Source organism: Cololabis saira, chromosome 6 (genome assembly GCF_033807715.1).
Source record: "Cololabis saira isolate AMF1-May2022 chromosome 6, fColSai1.1, whole genome shotgun sequence".
In the NCBI taxonomy this organism is placed as follows: domain Eukaryota; kingdom Metazoa; phylum Chordata; class Actinopteri; order Beloniformes; family Belonidae; genus Cololabis; species Cololabis saira.
The window spans coordinates 26,687,489-26,706,428 of NC_084592.1; the positions used below are offsets into that span (position 1 = coordinate 26,687,489).

Here is an 18,940-nt window from a genome sequence, read left to right on the forward strand (position 1 = left end):
ACTGATTCATCAAATACATCTTTATGTCCGTATTCATATCTAATAAAGCAGAAGTCAACAGCATAACACAATACTGATAATGTAAGAGGCTGCATGATTGGACTGTGGAATAAACAGATACATTAGAGCAAGGACACAAAGATCTCCAGACTGGAAGCTTTATGAAAAGCTCAGTTTATTAAATATCCACGTGTAGAAAAATACGTGACAGTCATGAGTGTAAATGAATGCTCCTGAAGGGATTTAGAAAGTTGAGAATGCAGTCATTTCTATACAGACTATATGTATGTCAGCCCCCTCTCCACTCTTTCATGTCCTGTGTGCTTGCCGTCTTCTCGCTAATGAAAGCAGTTTCATTAAAAAAAATCTAAAACACAAAGTGCGAAAGAGACCTTTTAAAGTCAGAAACCAAAAAACAATAACAAAAGTGATATTGCCTGCAGCTCCTACACAGTAGAATCATACAGAACACTTCTCTCTGAATTGTGATTACATTTGTAAAAGAGCTCTTGCACACTCATGTTTGAGGCATCAGTAAATGAGAATAGCGGAACAAGCTGTCAGAAAAACTGATCTCGTTGCTGTTAATTTGGTGATCTGAGAGTTTGAGGGGAAAAGGGTTGTGACAGAATTCATATGTGGGAAGATAATGACTGCAAACATAAACCGGAATATAATATTCACAGGAATGGCTTAGAAACACCATTGTGAATATTTAGGTGAGGTGGAGTACAAAGACAACTAAAAGCAGTGCAGCGTTTTAACAAGAAAAACTGCAGGACACTTGCAAAACACTGCCCCAGTGAAATTAACATGGAAAAAAAAAAAAAAAAAAAACAACAACAAAAAAAAAAAACACTGGAGGGGGATTTTTTTTTTTAATGACAGATTGATCAAATTTTTGCCAAAGCAGCTGATGCTTTTCCAATCAATCATTTGCTTTGTGTTTATAGCAATTAGTTTCCTCTTAGGTGTTGGTTTCCTTCCTTTTCTGAAGAAATGTTATTTGAGGGCAGAAAACAGTAAAATGGAAAAAAACATTCATACTTATGGCGGGTGCAAACTTTCAATAAGCACCGCCTGTGTGTCCATCTGCTTTTGTAAATACTCTTTTCAAGAGTCCAGGAGGCCTGTGTACCAGCTGTGGTCAAGTTTCTTCACCCTTCTCAGTTCCCTTAGTTGAGCTTTTGTTAAGAGCGGACCAGCAGACTCGGACTCCTGGTCCCCCGATGGAGCCTGCTCAGGTCTCGGGGTTTCCATTTCCTCATCTGAAGATTCTTCCTCTTTCTCACTCTCAATTTCCTCTTCTGCCTGTTTATTTTCCTCCCTGAGGTCATAAGAATTAGCACACACAAAGAAAAGGTTAACATGACTGCACATTTTGCAGCATAAACAAAAAAAAAAACCTATGTTCCCATGTGCACTGCTGTAGCTTTCAAAATGCTGAGTCACATATGAAGGGGTTTTCAGTCGAATTGACATTAGACAATAATTAATATAGCTTCTCAAGATTCCACAAGGTAACCATATTAAAAAAAACCCTTAATACATTAGGTATTTGTTATTGATTATTATATTAAGAAATAGTTGAGATATCATGCTACATTTGTTAACCATGACAGACATCTTTCACACAAGTACACTACTTACTTGGCATCTGTGACGGAGACTAGCAGAGACTTTACGAACATGGAGCAGAGGAACGAGGTTGAGGGCAGGACGTGGGCCGGGGTCTGCAGAAGCTATTACATAAAAAGGTATGTGAGACAACAACAAACATGTCTTTGTGGGTAAACCTGATGTCAACATTAAAATGAGATTCCTGCTCCCACCTCTTTGATGGCGACCGAGCTCTGAGGCAGACGTGCATGCTCAGAAAACACGGTGCTCCCTTGATCTTCTTGTTGCTGATGCCGATGTTTCCCCAGCAACAGGTAGAAGGGGGTCATGGCAACACTGTCATCAATCACAAGCTTAAAAAGGGAAAATAAAAATCAGTTTAGTGAAACGCAAGAAATTTCTCACTTTAAGAGAACAGCAAGTTAAAATAGGTGGGTTGGAGGGAAATCTTTCAGGATGAATTCGTTGAACTGGACCAGGTTGAGAGAAATGGAGAGGCCATACTGGGATACTGAACGCTCTTTCTTCCCCATTAGAACAGAACAGAACAGGGACTTGAGAACAAAGGCTACATGAATGCACGCTTGGCTAGTTTATTGGACAGTTTTAGTACCTCTTGTCAGTTCATGAAACTCCAGCCAAGCACAGTGGGCTGGATTTCCACCATTTCCGACCCACTGTGTTGCTTCCAAAAGAAAACTTTGGTCCAAGTTTTTTTGGTTTTAATGTTCTACTTCACTGCTGACTATTGAATGTCAACTTAAAGCTCACTAAAAACAGAAGGTACGTATATGCCAAGTCTATGCAACCCCCTGATACTGAGGAGCGGTTGGTGCACCGGTAAAGCTCACCTGTTTGTAGGAAGCCATGAGCTTGTCCTCCTCTGCTTTGGTCATGAACGTCAGGAGGTCCTGCGGAGGAGAGCCATCATCAGACAGTGGTAATACACAAATGTACTGAATAACTTGTCACCAAAATGTTCTTTTCTTTATAGAAGAATTTTAATGAAATTACAATCCCCTCCTCACTGAATTGACTTATTTTACATTAATTTTATTTGACAACTTCACCTGGAAGAGATGCCGTTATTCATCACTTTTGAGCTCTACCAGTAACACAGTGCTCCCTATTTGGTCAATCAGTAACAAACATAGCAACGGGAGTGGGGTGGTGGGATCTATGGTTATTCTACCGCCCTGAATTTGCTTCCCTACTGATGACTTTGTTTTTTTACATTAGCCTATAAACTACAATGTAACTTTCTAAATGTAAGAAATGCCAATTTTCCATTATACAGTCTGGACTTGCCTTTCCTCCATTACAGTTACCAGCTCAATGTGGGCTGGGCCTTCATGGCAAGGCGGCCCAAAACGCGTTGCCCCATCGAGCCACGAACACGTGGACCTCCTCATTGCACCACAGAGTAGGTTTGCTCCCCATTTTTTGCTGTACCATAGCTTAGTTGCAGAGTAAATATCACGGCCGCTCTTACAGAGTTTTAAATATGGCGGCTGTAAAGGAGTTCATCTCTGGTGACATTGCATTTTTTAACCTGACTCAACTCAGGTAGAATCCCAACTAAGCAGGTGTGAAAAGAGGAACCATCTCATAAATGTGACTCAGCAATGTCTAAATATTTTTATTGAATGTATGTTTAGGTACTATCTGCGTCACCCACATCAGGTGGTCATTTGTGTGGCTGTAAAACTGATCCCTGCTGGTTTACAGCCCTAGTCACGCACTCTTACTCAATATATAACATACATATATATCTTTTACTACTTACACCAGAAGAAATACCACCAAATTAATTTTTAGAAGTACTTTAACTGCACATTCTGTGGATTTTCTTTAACGATGTTTCTGTTGTGTTTTCCATCGTTATTTGGGCATAGGGTGAAAATATGCCATGTAATTTTATACTAATTTCCGGTTATTAATGGAAGGAGGGAAAGGAGTCCGAGTGATATGCTTATTTTTAAAGAAAATATCTGTTTGAGCACAACCAAAACTCCAACCAAAACTAGCTCGTCTATAGTTAGTAACCCTCCGTAGTTGAATGGGAGGACTACACAAAATAGACAGATCTCCCAGCCACTAGTTTAAAATAAAAAAATAAATAAATAACACAAGTCCAACTTGGGCAGATTTGTTTACCATGTGCTGTGTGAAGAAGTAAAGTTGAGACTGGTTGAGCCACTGGCTGCTCTCCTCACACATGTCCAACATCACCTCCCTTGGGGCAAAAACAGCACGAGTAACGCTCCCTGAGCACACGGCCTTGTGGGAAAACATCGGCCTTGGCTCACTCGGTTTGAACACAAACACTGGAAGCAAAAAAAAAAAGATGGAAAACAGTGAGTGAAAATGTCTTCTATTCAATGAAGGAACTCATGATGGAGAGGAAATTTGGGTGTTAGTTCATCTAACCCCACTGTCGATTTTATTATACTATATTATAATTTCCAGCAATGTTATTTTAACATTTCATAACTTTTAATGTAGCTCTACACCTAACATGACTCCAAAAACATTAAATATGCCTACAAAGACCACGTTAGAAAAAAAGAGAACACTTTAAAAAAAAAAAAAAAAAAAAAGAAAAAGCTACAGAGAGATCAGCGAGTGTCATTATAAACCCACTTCTGTTGAATTCCTGTGGGAACGCACGCTACCTGGAGACTAAGACCTCACAGGAACATTACACTCTGTTATGTAAGGCAGAGCCAAAGATCTCTCAAAATTGCTGCAACATAGAATCCCTGCGACTTTACAAATCCTGTTTTTTCTGCAAACCATAAACAGATATACAGCAAAGTAAGCACACACCTTTTTTTTAAAGCTATAGTCACATGAAAGATTGCAATACTGCATCATAACTCTGTAGATTAGTCAGAAAGTATGGAAATTGGATGTCTAAATGGACGGAAATGAAAACTCCATCAGAAGCAATGCTTACAGTCAGTGGATTCTGCCTGAACGCAGAAGGCAGCCACGTTCTCCGAGAGTGGGTCAGCGAGCAGCAGACTGATGTCCATGGACGTGCTCCACTCCACTACCGGACGGGTCAAATGAAAGAGAAACATGTACTCACAATTAGTAACAAACTAAAATATAATCTCAAGTTAATGCACATTAAATTTCCTTAGTATTGGGACCATCCCTTTGCCTCTGTACAGAAAAACTATTATTTTGGAATGAAGCAGTGTAAAGCATTAACATCAACTGCACATAATCAACTTAAATATCTGGAGTATTTTGCATTTTTGTGGTTCTGTCTTCTGTAATTTAAAAGTATGCTTAGTCGCATTGAGATCAGTTCAGTTCGTTTCCCTTTCAGAGTATGTTTTGGCTCCCATGGATTGTGGTGGTGTATAAAGTAATCGTTATAAAACTGTGTCATAGTCCAAATACTTAATGAAACCATGAAAGATCTTACAGGAGCAGGTGAGGAGGTTCCAGCAGCACAGCAACTTGCTGGTGGTTGTTCCCAGCAGGTACTTGGAACAGCTTAGTCGGCCAAAAGAAAGATCTCTAATGGAGAAAAGTAAAATAAAACAATGAATACATTTTCTTTCTGAGACTTGAAGTGAAAAGATGAAAGCAGAGGCTGGACGTTCACCAAGAACCAAAATCCCAGAAATATGAAATATCAGATGTAAAAATGCCCCAACCCACAATTTAAGGTACAGTACATTGGTTGCTAAGATGAAGAAATGGATGGTTTCTGATCAAGTGTACTCATCTCTGGGCTGCTTGCCTTCAGTCCTCACCATGAGCAGATGGAGTTCACACAACTGCCCCCCGCCCCCCCCATCTATAGGCAGCAGTTTATGCAGCTGTCAAAATATCCAACCATTATTTAATACTGTTTTCATCTCCCCACCCCATACCTTTGACTTCCTATTACTTACATTCTTATTCAGAGCCAAAGTTACACAGACAGACTCTGTTCATGTGAGGCTTTCTGAGTTTGAGTGTTAGGAAAGAGGCAGGCCTGGCTCTCATTAGTTCAAACAAACTCACATTTATGTAAAAGGGAGAAGCATCAAATGTCAATCTCAAGTCATCAACAGCCTTCATTCTCATGTGCTGTTCACTGCTGCACAAGTAGTTTCACAACATACTAAGAGTTCCTTTATCATCATGTGACTGACTTGAGAGTTACCTCTCTTTGTTTGTCATACAAATATGCTGAAAGCTGACTTAGTGTTTTTGGACTGTTTCAGAACAGTAATTTTTTTTTTTGTCCTCAGTGACCTGAAGGCTCTTTGTTAGCCGAGAAACATCTGCCAACATTTGAGACTTCAGCAACATTGCGAAACTTCAGCCTGTCCTCATGCGCACTTTCAGGACAAGTTCAGGACTTCTGTCAGAAAAGGTTATTCGGCCATTTCAAAATGTCCATCACTCAGGGGCCTAAAACAGAGCAGCAAAGTACCCCCCAAACTAAGATAAGTTATGCAGCTCATTCCCACTTGCTTTCAGTTGACTATGAGTTTGTTCGCAGAGCAGCTACCTGACCGGGTCTTATATGAAATAAGACACAAACACCTGAAATACAAATTTTAGCATCTATTTGTAAAAGTGCCCCTGCGTCTCATTACTAGAGATGCACCGATCAGGATTTTGAGGGCCGATCACCGATCTCGAAAACCAGTATCGGCCGATCCCGATTTTGCCGATCAGCGATCACAGGGTGAAATCCATAAATTTGTCAATTTTGTTGTCTCATGTACACGACACTGACATTGTACTATTAGGTATAAAAATTAGGAGATTAGGTGTAAACTCGGCTTATAAAGAGTAAGTGTAGTTTAGTAGCTTCGGCTTTCCTGTGGTAATAATTATGTACAACAACACAGACAAGTCACTCTCTAAAGGTTGATACAAGTTGTAAACTATAAACCTTAGTTTTCCTGTGGAAAGAGGAATTAAATCTTAACATAAAAATTAATTATGAATTATTAAGCTTTGTGAAAGCTTTTGCGGTAGCATCCACCGCGTGTGAGGAAACTCTTGTGAGTGAAGCAAAACTCTTCACACTAGAGCTCCACATGTCACTCGTGAAGCGTCTGACACGACTGTCGTCCTGCATGAGGCTTTGGACTGTATATAGTCTGGTAAAACTCTGACAGGATTTCATCAGTGAAATATTTACGACGCGGCAGCGCGCACCACGGCAGCGCGCACCGGGATCCAAGCTGCAAACGTGTTTAAACCCGATCTCTTCTACAACAGAAAGCGGCTGATTAGCAAAGCTTATGAATTCATTACCTTACGATGCAGTTCTTTATTTTTCTTCCTGTCATTTATAAGTCTCTGTTACAGGTGTTACAGCTTAGTTAGTGCCGTTGCACGCGCTCCTTTTTTTCCCAGCTGCAGCCAACTTTGAAAACTCAATAGGCTATACTCCGTGTGAAGAACTTTCAAATGTCTTATCAGCTTCGTTGTGTTGAAATTATTTTGTAACATTCCTCCTCGGGGTATCTCCTTTGGACACACTTTGCAAACTGCAAATTTGTTGTCCTTTTCAGACATTGTATAACTCCCGCACCGGCGAGGCCGAAGCCTCCTCAGGACCGCTCGGTCTGAGATGCGGGAACGCCCGCGCGGGCGGGGGTTTGTTGTTGTAAACGTCATCAGATCGGCCGCTCTGAACTATTATTTTCCGATCTCCGATCAAAGCCGATAGGGCCATTATCGGCCCGATCCCGATCAGGGGCCGATCGATCGGTGCATCTCTACTCATTACTGATATAGAATAACCATTATAAACTTCTAAAAAGTACATTCTCTTTTTTCTGTTTAAAAAAGAAACATCAGCTCAAAAGAATAAATACATTTATATATATATATATAAAAAAAAAAAAGTTATGTAACCAACCAGCCATTTAATTCTTATGCAGTAAAAAACATGTGTTCAGCTCTAGAAGTAGCAGGGGTTTAGGTCCAGAGTGTATGGATTTGTGTTCATGCTCTGACCTGATAACTCCTGGCGGCTGGGAGAGAGTGGCCAGGATCTCCCAGGAGGCTGGGCTCCACACAGTCACCACCTCCTGAAAGCTGACTGCCAACAGAGAGCCGTCAGCTGAGAAGCAGCAGCACTCGGGCACCAGGCTGTGATAGGCTCCGACAAAATCACACGACCAGGAAGGACCTTCATCTGGCAGCCAAATCAAAGCAGAAGGAGAAATGGAGACACACACCAGGAGAGTTGGATTACTGAGGAACACAGCTTAATTTGGCTAAAAACTGATATTCAGTCTGATGTCGTGAAAAGCCCCGTGTCCCTGGATAGAAATAAGCAGGTATAGATAGGGGATGGATGGATGGATGTGGCACAAAGCCAACAGTCGAGCCTCACGGCACCAAGGGGAATCAATTCCTGTTGACTGCTTCCAATCATGTTTCTCTGGATGAGAATGTACATCTGATAGGCACTGGTATCTGTGGGGCTTTAGGTAACCACTTTTTCAATATACAATAAGTAATTTTCTCTGTTTGACATTAAATAGGTTAACTACAAGGCCTCCTATGCTGTAGCCTCACACACACACTAACCATACGACACATAATCCAATTACATGTCAGGTCAATACACACCATAACTGTGGCTGGTCCCCTTTGGAGCGCATTATATTTCATGCCAAGTGTCGGCTAAAGTGCAGTTAGTATTTTTTCAAAATTGACATAGTTTTAACACAAAAGCACGAATGTATGAGCTGACAAGGCTGAAAAGTTGAATTTTATTTTCTTCACTTTAACATATGCAGCTTTCCTGCCACACATCTAAGCAGCTCCAAAATTATGTCTTGATGTTGGCGTTTTTGTTCAGTTGTTGGACGGTCTGAGTCCACGGGAACATCAGACCCTTCACTTCCTGCTTACCTTCTGTGTGGGCTGGTGCAGCCAGTTGCCAGGCTTTGAAGTGTCCATCTCTGCTGGTGGAGACAAGCATGGTGGTCTGGCTGTTGAATGCCTGGTCAAAGCACATGGCTGTAATCCGCGCCTCGTGGGGGGCCGAGATGGTGGTGTTCAGCACAAAACTACCGGGTTGTTTTAAAAAAACGGAGAGTTACAAAACTATTTCCATTTTTTTTTTTATTAAAAAGCACAGTACTGCACAGTGCTGTACCTCTGTGTTTGGTCATCAAACGCCCACAGCTTCAAGTTAAGCTCCAGCTCAGCTCCTTTCTGCTTTCTTTCCTCCACTGTTGCCAGCCAGGTACCAGAGCCATTAAATGCTGCTTTGACCACATCAAACTGCTCAAGGCCCGATTCATGAATGTATTCCTGCTGCACGATGTCAAGCTGTAGGAAGAAAAAAGAAATTAAAAAAAAAAAATCTCACAAAGAATCTCCAAATTTGGCTTAAAACAACACCTTATGTGCACAAGTTCAACAATTCTTAAGTAAACTAAAGTTTTGTCCAGAAGATTCATACGGTCAAGATAACAAGTGCTGTCTTCATCATCTTACATTGTACAACAGCTTGTCTCTTTGTAGGGAGTAAAACTGAAGGTGTCCTGGTTTTCCATTCAGCACCAAAGCTTTGCTACGTGGATCCACCATCAGGTCTGTCTTGACATCTTCACCTACAAGACAGAACGGTCCAACATTCAAGTTCTAACCTTCTCTGTTACTGATAAGTCAAATTTGCAAAAATAATGAATAATACATCCATAAAATATAAACTATTTTCTCCAAAATGCAGCTGCTTGGAAACATACTGCTCATACACACAGCTCCATACTGCCAGAGTTTTTGGGCATTTTTGGCACTTTTCCACTAGTCTCGGCTCGGCTCAGCTCGACACGGCTCCACCCGTGTGTTTTTCCACAGCCAGGGGAGAAGTGGGGGGGGTTGGGGTGAAGCTGCTGTGACGTACTCGATTGCGCAGCACCTTTGTTTGTGTCGGCGCAGATGAGAAATCAGCTGGAGCCGCGAGCGGCTGACAAAAAAACGGCCCGTCTACATCGCTTTTTTAAATTTTTCTCGACAGCCACCAGGTTTATGAACATCTGCACCTCAGAGTTGGATCACCAAACAGACGTTTTTGCTGTATAATAAAATCGCCGCGAGCCGCCTCCAGCCCCCGGGTCTCCCACTCAGAAGGCGCGCCGATTTTTCCCAGTGGCCAGCCGCGGTACTGCAACAAAAAAATCCCATGGGGCCCAGAAAGCTTTTTTCCCCATAGACCACAATAGTAAAAGAGAAGCCTCTAAAACTGTTCACAGGACACTTCCAGCTGTAATCACCGGTAATTACTAATCTTTGTATTCTATATTTTTAAGTCATGGACTTTATATCCGTCAAAAATGTTTTATAACGGCCAGAAAAGTCTCTTTCTGGGCGTGACGTCACGGCTGACGTCACAGCCGTGTCCGTGCATTCCACGGATGTTTATATTAATATATATTATGTAATTATATTAATACATTAATAATATATGTAATACTAATACATAATATATTAATACTCGCGTCATTGCCCCGGGGCATGATGGGAGGCCCCAGAGCATCATGGGAGGTGACTCAACTGCGCATGCTCTATGGGCCCATGTATGCGGAAGTAAACCCGGAAGTCAGAGATTTTTTCGGCGTATGCGCTGGCTGAGCAAAATGCATTGAAATGAATGGCCGGCCATTTTCAATCTCCCATCCAGCTCTATAATAGATCCATGGTCGCCTCGCGCTGACTCCCGCTTCCTTATTCAAACGTTTGACGGCCCCGCCCCCCGACCAATCGGTGGCGAGGGTGGCGACGTCGGAAATAGTCCCTGCTCAGCCCGCTATAGAACCTCACTAGAATGGTTACAGAAAAAGGTATCGGCTTGGAGCGGCTCTACCCGTCTCAGCCCTAACGCAAAAGCGCAAAACGGGTAGAACCGAGCTAAGGTGATACTAGTGCAAAAGGGGCATTTGGCTGATGTTCAAAGACCCACAGAATATTGAGTTTTAGGAGTACATAAACATTGAAACTACGTCAAGAAACTTTAGACTCTCGTGAACATCAGGGGGAAAAAAGTTTGTGTTTATCATTTTCTGTTCTTTAGATATCAGCAGTAGAACATAGGGTGGTTTCAGCGAAAACACAAGGTTTGGACCAAAAGAAAAAAGCGTTAGCTGCCGGTATTTCTCTGTGTCGTCTCTCTGTTGTCTCGCCATTTCTCTTCTGCACCGTCTTCCTTATTCTTCCTCTTCTTCTCGGGGCAGTCACTAGCTCAGCTAAGCGTGGGTTGCGTATACAAGCCAGAATAACTCTGATTAGGACGGCATTATCTGGCACCAAAAGCTCTATCTCAAGAGCGTCAGTTCAGTTCGACTACAGCCCGGCTAAGGTGTACAGGTGTAAAAATTCTATATCGGTCGGATTAAGGCAACAATTCATCTTTCTGTTAGAGCATGTAAACGTACTGACTGACTTCTGGTTCTGAATGATACAAAGACAAACCAAGGGGTTTTTTGTTGGATTTCCCAATTGTCTTTGTTGACAAAAGTCAGGTGTAGTTATTAGCAGCGAAAACAAATACACGTCTATCACCACAGTTAGGAATTTAATGATGCACCAGTTAAGCTGAACTACTGGTGGATTAAACACTTCTTCTTGAAAAATAAAGACGCTTTCCAGTAAAGCAGGCTCACTATGAAGAGTCCAAAAGGTTGTTCATGAGCTATACAGCACGTTTTCCGTTTATGAACAGTACAGTATGTTTGTGATCACAACGTGCTACCCAGAATCTGAACTCACCTTTGACCAGTCCCTGAATGATAGCTGATACTTTAACACAACTTTGTATGATTGTGATTTCTGAAAGAGACGAGAGAAACAGGAATCAGTCAAAACAGCCGTTCATTAACAAGAAAAAATCCCGCTAAACAGCCAGACCCTCTCACATTTGGAGTGGTTGATGTTTATCTATTTTGGGGTCATTAGCTGCAGTAATCAAACAAAAGCCTACAGCTGTAGTTTCAGTAGAGGTAACTAGCTGCTTCTTCCAAAAATCAGGCACATATTACATTTACACAACCTTTTACACTATTTACGATAATTACAGTTATCCTGTTTAATACGAACATGCCATAAGGGCAGCTGCTCCTTACTGTTATCACTATGCGAGGTGCAAAACAGTGATCCATCGGGGGAGACGATGATGTGTGTGATGGCAGCACCCAGACGGGGCAGGAAGTCCCGCTGGCTCTCTTGGTTGTACCGCCATTGGACGAGCACTGACTCTACACCTCCACTCAGCAGGTTGGTACCTGATCAGAACAGACACAGATGGAGGTAGACATCTCTTATCCCAACTCTGGACTATCAACACCTCTCAGCTGTCAAATGCAAATGAGATCAACTCTTCGAGAGAAGCTTTTCTCTGGAAGATGTGTGGATATTTGGGGGATAATACATTTAATTTCACATTAGGTGTGCGAGTATCAAGCATTAAGCTGACTAAAAGAATTTTAAATACCTTCTGGAGTGAAGCACAGTGAGCTTACAGCAGTGTGGTGCCAGTGCATGGTGGAGTACGTGTACTCCTTTTTGTGGTTGAAGTTTCTCCTGAAAGGATTAACAGCAAGGTTCAATAAACAAAATTCACCACTTAACTAACAATAACAACAAACAATTTTAAAGAAAAAAACAACTTAATCTAGGAAGTCCCAAAATCATGAAACTTTCTTTCATGCGATCCCAGAGGAGTGAAGTTCACGGATGACATTATTACCCAAGGGGACAGCAGATCATTTGACTGCATAACCGTTGGCTGATTAACAAAAATCAGCCAGCATGCTATATGGCCGTGTGTTGAAATCAACTCACCACAGCCTGATCTTGCCGTCTTCGTGTCCCGTGGCGATGCAATCATCTTTTGGGTGACAGGAGATGCATCTAAATGTATTCTTGCCTCCCTTCTTGTTGTCCTCTTTGAGCAAAAACCTATCATCCCACACAAGGACCCACATTTGATGTTACAGAGCATGTTTGTGGCTTTGATACCAACACAGTCCTGGTCTTTACAAAAGGTATGCAGATTCTTTTAAAACAAAATATATATGTATATATTTTTTTTTTTAATCTGAAACATTCAACTGTTCTTGTTATACTTGAAAGGGAAAAACAAAATTGTGATAGAAAAAACAATGTATAACTAAATCAATACAGCATTTAATCTCCATATTTGGTTACTAATGCATCACTGTACCTGTATGACTTCTGCTTCTTGAAGAAGTAAACCTCTAGTTGCAAATCTTTAGCTGCAGCAATATATTCTCCCTTTGAAGATGACAGGTTATTATTAGAGACACCTCTATGAATATACAGAAAAAGGATGTGGATTTTAACACAATTCAAAGAGCATTTCACTTATACAACACTGTAGACACACTGATCAGAACGGTGGTGACATACCCCTCTACCGAAGGCGATGGCTGCTGGGTTGGAGCTGACGTTGCTGAGGACAGCAGAGAGCTCTCTGGCCTCCACCAGCTGATCTCCGCACTGTGGCAGATTTACTGCGACCAGCTGGAACAACTCTGAATACACACACAATGTTAAACATCAGTCTTACCCAGTGACCTCTACTCCAATTTGATCTTTCTACATATTTAACATTTTAATTCTTCCTGACTTAAAAAAAAACACAAAAAAAAAACAACCTGTAGTAGAAAACGATAGTCAAAGCAACCCGTGCTGTCATTTTGCAATTTATTATAATGCAGAATTGTGGTATTTTAATAATCTGTAAACATAAACAATGAACATAGAGGCTTTTAAAACATCCAAAGCTCTTAGTCTGAACTGTTCCAGTAACATTTGCTGCACACAAGTCTTCAAGTCGAACCCAAGAAAAGACCACCACTAGAACAGATATCAAACTTACCAGATCTCCTGTCACTCTGCATGGGGATGACAACAAAGATGACCCCTTCATGGTTTGCAGATGCGTAGAGGGAATAAATGGGGTATCCAATGACATAAGTCTGAAAAAGATCACACAGCCTTCACAGACAGGCCTCTTAAACCCATCACTAGGCTCTTATCCTTTACCAGCATGGGGCTCCCTTGAAAAAGAAATCTCATAATCTCCATGGGAATTAGCTGGTAAAATAAAGGTTATAATAAAATGCCCCACACAGACCAATGCACAGCTCTCAACACTGATATAATTGTGTTATTATACAGGTTAACTGGGACAATCTACACCATAAACAACCCTTTTTGGTTGAATTAACCTTGAGTGACTTCGAAAAAAGAAAACCATATTTCCCCAAATTTAAAATGATCCCACTTCTAAATAATAGTGACACAGGTTGGATTGAGGTGTTTTGCAGATCTTACCTTTATGAGAATACCATCAGTGAAGTCCCAAAGTCTGACAGTGCCATCTAGTGAGCAAGAGTAGACCTGCAGATGGGAAACAAGGCATGAAAAATATATAACAAAAAATACCTATATTATTAGATAAACTGTGCAACGTATAGTATTTGTGTAAAGTAAGACTCAATCCTTTTAAATTATATATAAAAAAAACTAATTTTCAACATGGCATATAGAGTATAACATTTTATTACCACATGTACAGAGCAAACAGACAATGGCTTAGCTCATTATCTAGAATTTTTATATAACAAAGACTTGTACTATTTTAAATTGTACAACTTTTCCCTTTGATTTTCTTAATATCTATGTGAAGTGTTTTCTTATTCAAAACATGTATGTGTATAAAGACCAAAACAATTCAATTTTCTTTTACACACTCTTACAAACAAACGACATTGTCTAGTGTAACATCCACGAAATTCAGTAGTGAATCATGGAGATACCTATATCGATGAAATGCTTCATTAAAAGGTTTCTGGTCCATGGTCAGCATGTCTATAGTTTAACATGGTTTAACCTGGTGATACAACATGTCAAACAAAGTCCTTTTCCCAAAGAAAATTAATATATTTATAGTAACTCTGCAATTTAAAAGGTCTAATGAATTACTTGAACTCCTCGAAAGGCGAAGCTCTCGATTTACCGGTCAATCTACGCACCTACCCTCACCTATGGTCATGAACTTTGGGTAGTGACCGAAAGGACAAGATCACGGATACAAGCGGCCGAGATGAGTTTCCTCCGCAGGGTGGCTGGACGCTCCCTTAGAGATAGGGTGGGGAGTTCGGTCACCCGGGAGGAGCTCGGAGTCGAGCCGCTGCTCCTTCACCTTGAGGAGTCAGCTGAGGTGGCTTGGGCATCTGTACCGGATCCTCCTGGACGCCTCCCTAGGGAGGTGTTCCAGGCATGTCCCTCCTCCCTAGGGAGGTGTTCCAGGCATGTCCCTCCGGGAGGAGACCCCGGGGAAGACCAAGGACACGCTGGAGAGACTATGTCTCTGGGCTGGCCTGGGAACGCCTCAGACTCTCCTCGGAATAGATGGAGAAAGTGTCTGGGGTGAAGGAAGTCTGGGCATCCCTGTTGAGACTAGGCCTGTGTTGAAAAAAAAATTGATTTTCCGATTCTAAATCGATTCTCATATTAATTCCTAAAAATCGATTCTTATGTCTAAAGATCGATTTCTTATTTATTTATTTTTTTCATCATTTTCGCCAGGTGAACTTTAATCCCAGTAGTCGGACACACAGTTTGTCATGACACTTCTGAAAAATGCCAGGTGCTTCATGGCAATATGTGTGCGTGGTGACAGAATAAATTAGATAAGCTAAAATGATTTGTTTACTGTATGAACTGTTGCAATTTCTTTCTATTTTCTACTTTAAATGGATATTGAAAGGCCTGTTTGAGTTATTTATTTCCTAGTTATTTCACAATAATTAGTGAAATTATTATTTCACTAGTTATTTTACAGTCATATAATTCAGGCAACAGCTCAAGAAACATTTTAAATAACACTAAGCCAAATCAATATCGAATTAGGGATGGGCGGTATGGACTAAAAAAATGTATCACGATAATTTCTGGCATTTATCTCGATAACGATAAAAAAAATGCCAATACAAAAACGTCATCAACGGGAATTTATCTTTCTTTCTGGCTCATTTCTTTCTTTCTTTCAGGCTCATATCTTTCTTTCTTTCAGGCTCATATCCTTCCTTCCTTCCTTCCTTCCTTTCCTTCCTTCCTTCCTTCCCGTACGTTGTGCGTGGATTTAACGCAAAACATAAATCAGCTTTACACAAAAACATCATCAACGGGAATTTATCGTTTTTACCGTGAGATGACAAATTCTTATCGTGGGGAATTTTTTTGACAGTTTATCGTGAACGGTAAAATATCACCCATTCCTATATCGAATCATGATAATCGATTCTGAATCGAATCGATTCTTGACATTTGAATCGATACCCAGCCCTAGTTGAGACTGCTGCCCCCGCGACCCGGGAATGGATAAGCGGCAGAAAATGGATGGATGGATGGATGGATGGATGAATTACTCCAGAAATGTAGTGTTTTAACAGATACTAATTTCTACAAATAAATTAACATTTAACTTCCACCAAACTATGAAGCAATAGTATGTGAGCTGGACATAAGACCAGCCGTACAGCTCTTTGCACATGGAGGAGCAGTCATGGTGTACCTGACCCCCCCCCATGTAGGCTGGAGTTCTGCTCAGAGCTGCAGGTACCTGTAGGTGGTTGGCAGGTCTGAGCAGCACACCTGTGACCAGGTCGGTGTGTCCCTGCAGGTCGAGGAGACACTCCTCCGTGGAGGAGCTGAACACCTTCACACACTCTCCTGAGCCGCATAGCAGAAACCTGGGGACACATTAACCTGTTATAAACCTTAAATGAACAGTCTCACTACAGTTAATCATTACATCTTCAATAATGCACGTGACTGGGCAGATTCCAGAAGATGATTACTGCAGAGGTTACAGAAGTGGACATTAATGTGTAAACAGCAGACATCAACACCGGCGTGTGCGGTCCATTGCTAATGCTAACGGAGAGCAGCCGAGGTAACTCCGTGGAAATTATACACGGAAAACCGTGAAAGTATGTGCCAACCAAATAGTTAAAATGATAGTGGTGAAAATACAAACTGACCTGGAGTCTTTACTAATGACGGGCTGTCTGAAGTTAATTTTACTGCCACCTCGGTGAACCACGCGGATATCCCCGAGTTCAACCATGTTTCCACAGTCACCTTTCACCTCTCAGCGCTGCCGGTCAGTGCCATGCGCCAGTTTATTGACGCTTTGCGCCCCCTGTCGGATGGGCGATGTACTGCAGGGACATGTAGGGGAAAAGAGGCAAGCTTGGCATAGAATTTGGTTTTAGTTACTGTTACAGAATGACGTCTAAAATCCCCTGATTAAAAGCGACTACCACAAAATGAGTCATATTTTGAATTTAATTTAATAGTTTATTCATCTCTGAAGAAAAATTTAAAGGAGCATGAGGCAGGATTGAGGCAGGATTTAAGAAGAAAATTCGTATACGTTTTAAGTCTTCTAGTAATAATGTCAGATGAAGCGTTCCAAACCAAAAAGAATGAGCCCTCTAGTGTATCTCTCCGTTGCCTTGAACAGGCTGTGTGCTGCAAAATGTGCTGCAATTCCGGACCGGAATTTCTCGCGGTGTCCTGCGGATGTGACGTCAAATGACGCTGCATGCACGTTCTCGGCGGCGCACGAGTAAACATTGGATATGCGTTTGAGTCATGGAGGCAGCTTCAACTTGAATTGGGACTGAAAACAGATGCTGACATGGCTGATTTCCTACTGACCAAGTAAGATAACATTGTAAGTCATATTTAGAACTTGATTTGAACGGCGCTCTCGTGCCGGCTTCGCTGTTGGCTGCAGGAACCCCGACGGTCGTCATGGCGCTAATGAGTCTCATTTCTTATTCTTGCCTCATGCTCCTTTAATATTGCAGCAACTTTTTAATTATCCATATTTTTTTCTGCCTCCCCCCCCACCCCACTCTATGTTACATGAATGTAAAGACTCCGTAAAGACTGCGTTACATTAACGTAAAGACTCCACTCCTGACCTTATGCGTCACATTAACACACATCCCAGGTCACCTCATGTACTTTTTTTTTTCCCTACAGACTCATTACTCCGGCACTTTAGAACCAAATTATTATTTGCTCTTTTGTATTGCACCAATCACCACAACAAATTCCTTATGTGTGTTAAACTAATTGGCAATAAACTTCTTTCTGTTTCTGATTCTGATTCTGATTAAAGTCATTACAGATGGCTAGCTGGACACAGGACATATCTCCCGTAGCAGTGTAACAGCGGATCTGAAGGAGCCTCTGTCTGAAGACATTGTTGAATTACTGTATGGTAAAGAGGATGCTAAGTGTTGTCCATTATTTTATCCATTTATAAAGCATCCTTCACACAATCATCTATAGAAGCTCCAGGCCAGTCCCCAAAGAGCTAGCCTTCTTTATCAGTTTGTTCACTTTCCTTAAGTCACTGGCTTGATGCTGCTACGCTACCCAAACAGATGACTGCAAGATAAGATTTGCAGATTAGATTGTACGATCCAAAAAAAAACTTATAGAAGACTTACAACATTGCTGTTAACACTGAAGGACATAAGCTTCCTCAAGAAATGTAGTCTACTTTTTCTTTTTTATTACACAGCATCACTGTTGTGTTTGGAGTCAAGACTGTTTAGGTCTACAAAGATGAATTAACCACCTCTAGTTCTTTTTGCATTAAATTTGAAAAAAACCTTGTGTTTATTCTAATTTATTTTACATTTTTACTAAAAATATATGTTCATGTTCAACCTAATGTCAACATACCAGATTAAAAAAAGTGGGAGATTGTTTACTACTGTGTGGCATCAGTTTTGTAACTGAGAAGACTGGTTGTTTTGAAAGGTGAAATATTTGTACATTCTTCCACAATAAAATGTAATATATTTAATTTATGTATTTAATCGATTTCATTAATCACATTTAATCTTTAATATTTAATCAAGAAAACAGTATTCTGCACTGGTGCATGCTTCCGCCAGAGGGCATCTCTCATGCCCGATCCCTTTTCTCTGTTAAGAAGGGGATATGACCTAAAATCAAATACAATTTAAAAAAATCTTCATGTGGGCTGTGGGGAAAACTTTCATATGGATAATAAATCACAAATTACTCGACGACACTACCCTGAAAGAAAAAATCTAAAAGTAGTCCCCATAAACTCTTCATCTGTTTAAAAAAACAACTAAACGTAACATTATTATCAAGTTAACTCAACTGGATGGAAAGTTTAGACAATTATGAAGGCAAATTCAGTTAACAAGTTGTTTATTTCAGAATCAGAATCAGGTTTATTGGCCAAGTCAGG

The 18,940-nt window shown here is 41.0% G+C and overlaps 1 protein-coding gene across 1 annotated transcript; it reads right to left on the bottom strand.

The window, feature by feature from the left end:
• Positions 1-16,783, bottom strand: wdr75 (WD repeat domain 75). The gene is made up of 21 exons (XM_061723842.1): positions 16,677-16,783; positions 16,256-16,385; positions 13,963-14,028; positions 13,505-13,604; positions 13,033-13,157; positions 12,827-12,897; positions 12,445-12,561; positions 12,095-12,183; positions 11,727-11,885; positions 11,374-11,433; positions 9,103-9,218; positions 8,759-8,934; positions 8,512-8,669; positions 7,606-7,786; positions 5,060-5,154; positions 4,580-4,675; positions 3,778-3,947; positions 2,472-2,531; positions 1,833-1,973; positions 1,651-1,742; positions 1-1,327 (listed from the first exon to the last, which is right to left on the bottom strand). The coding sequence occupies exons 1-21, from the start codon at positions 16,760-16,762 to the stop codon at positions 1,114-1,116; spliced, it is 2,502 nt and encodes an 833-aa protein (XP_061579826.1). The 5' UTR covers positions 16,763-16,783; the 3' UTR covers positions 1-1,113.
• Positions 16,784-18,940: the final 2,157 nt, after the last annotated feature.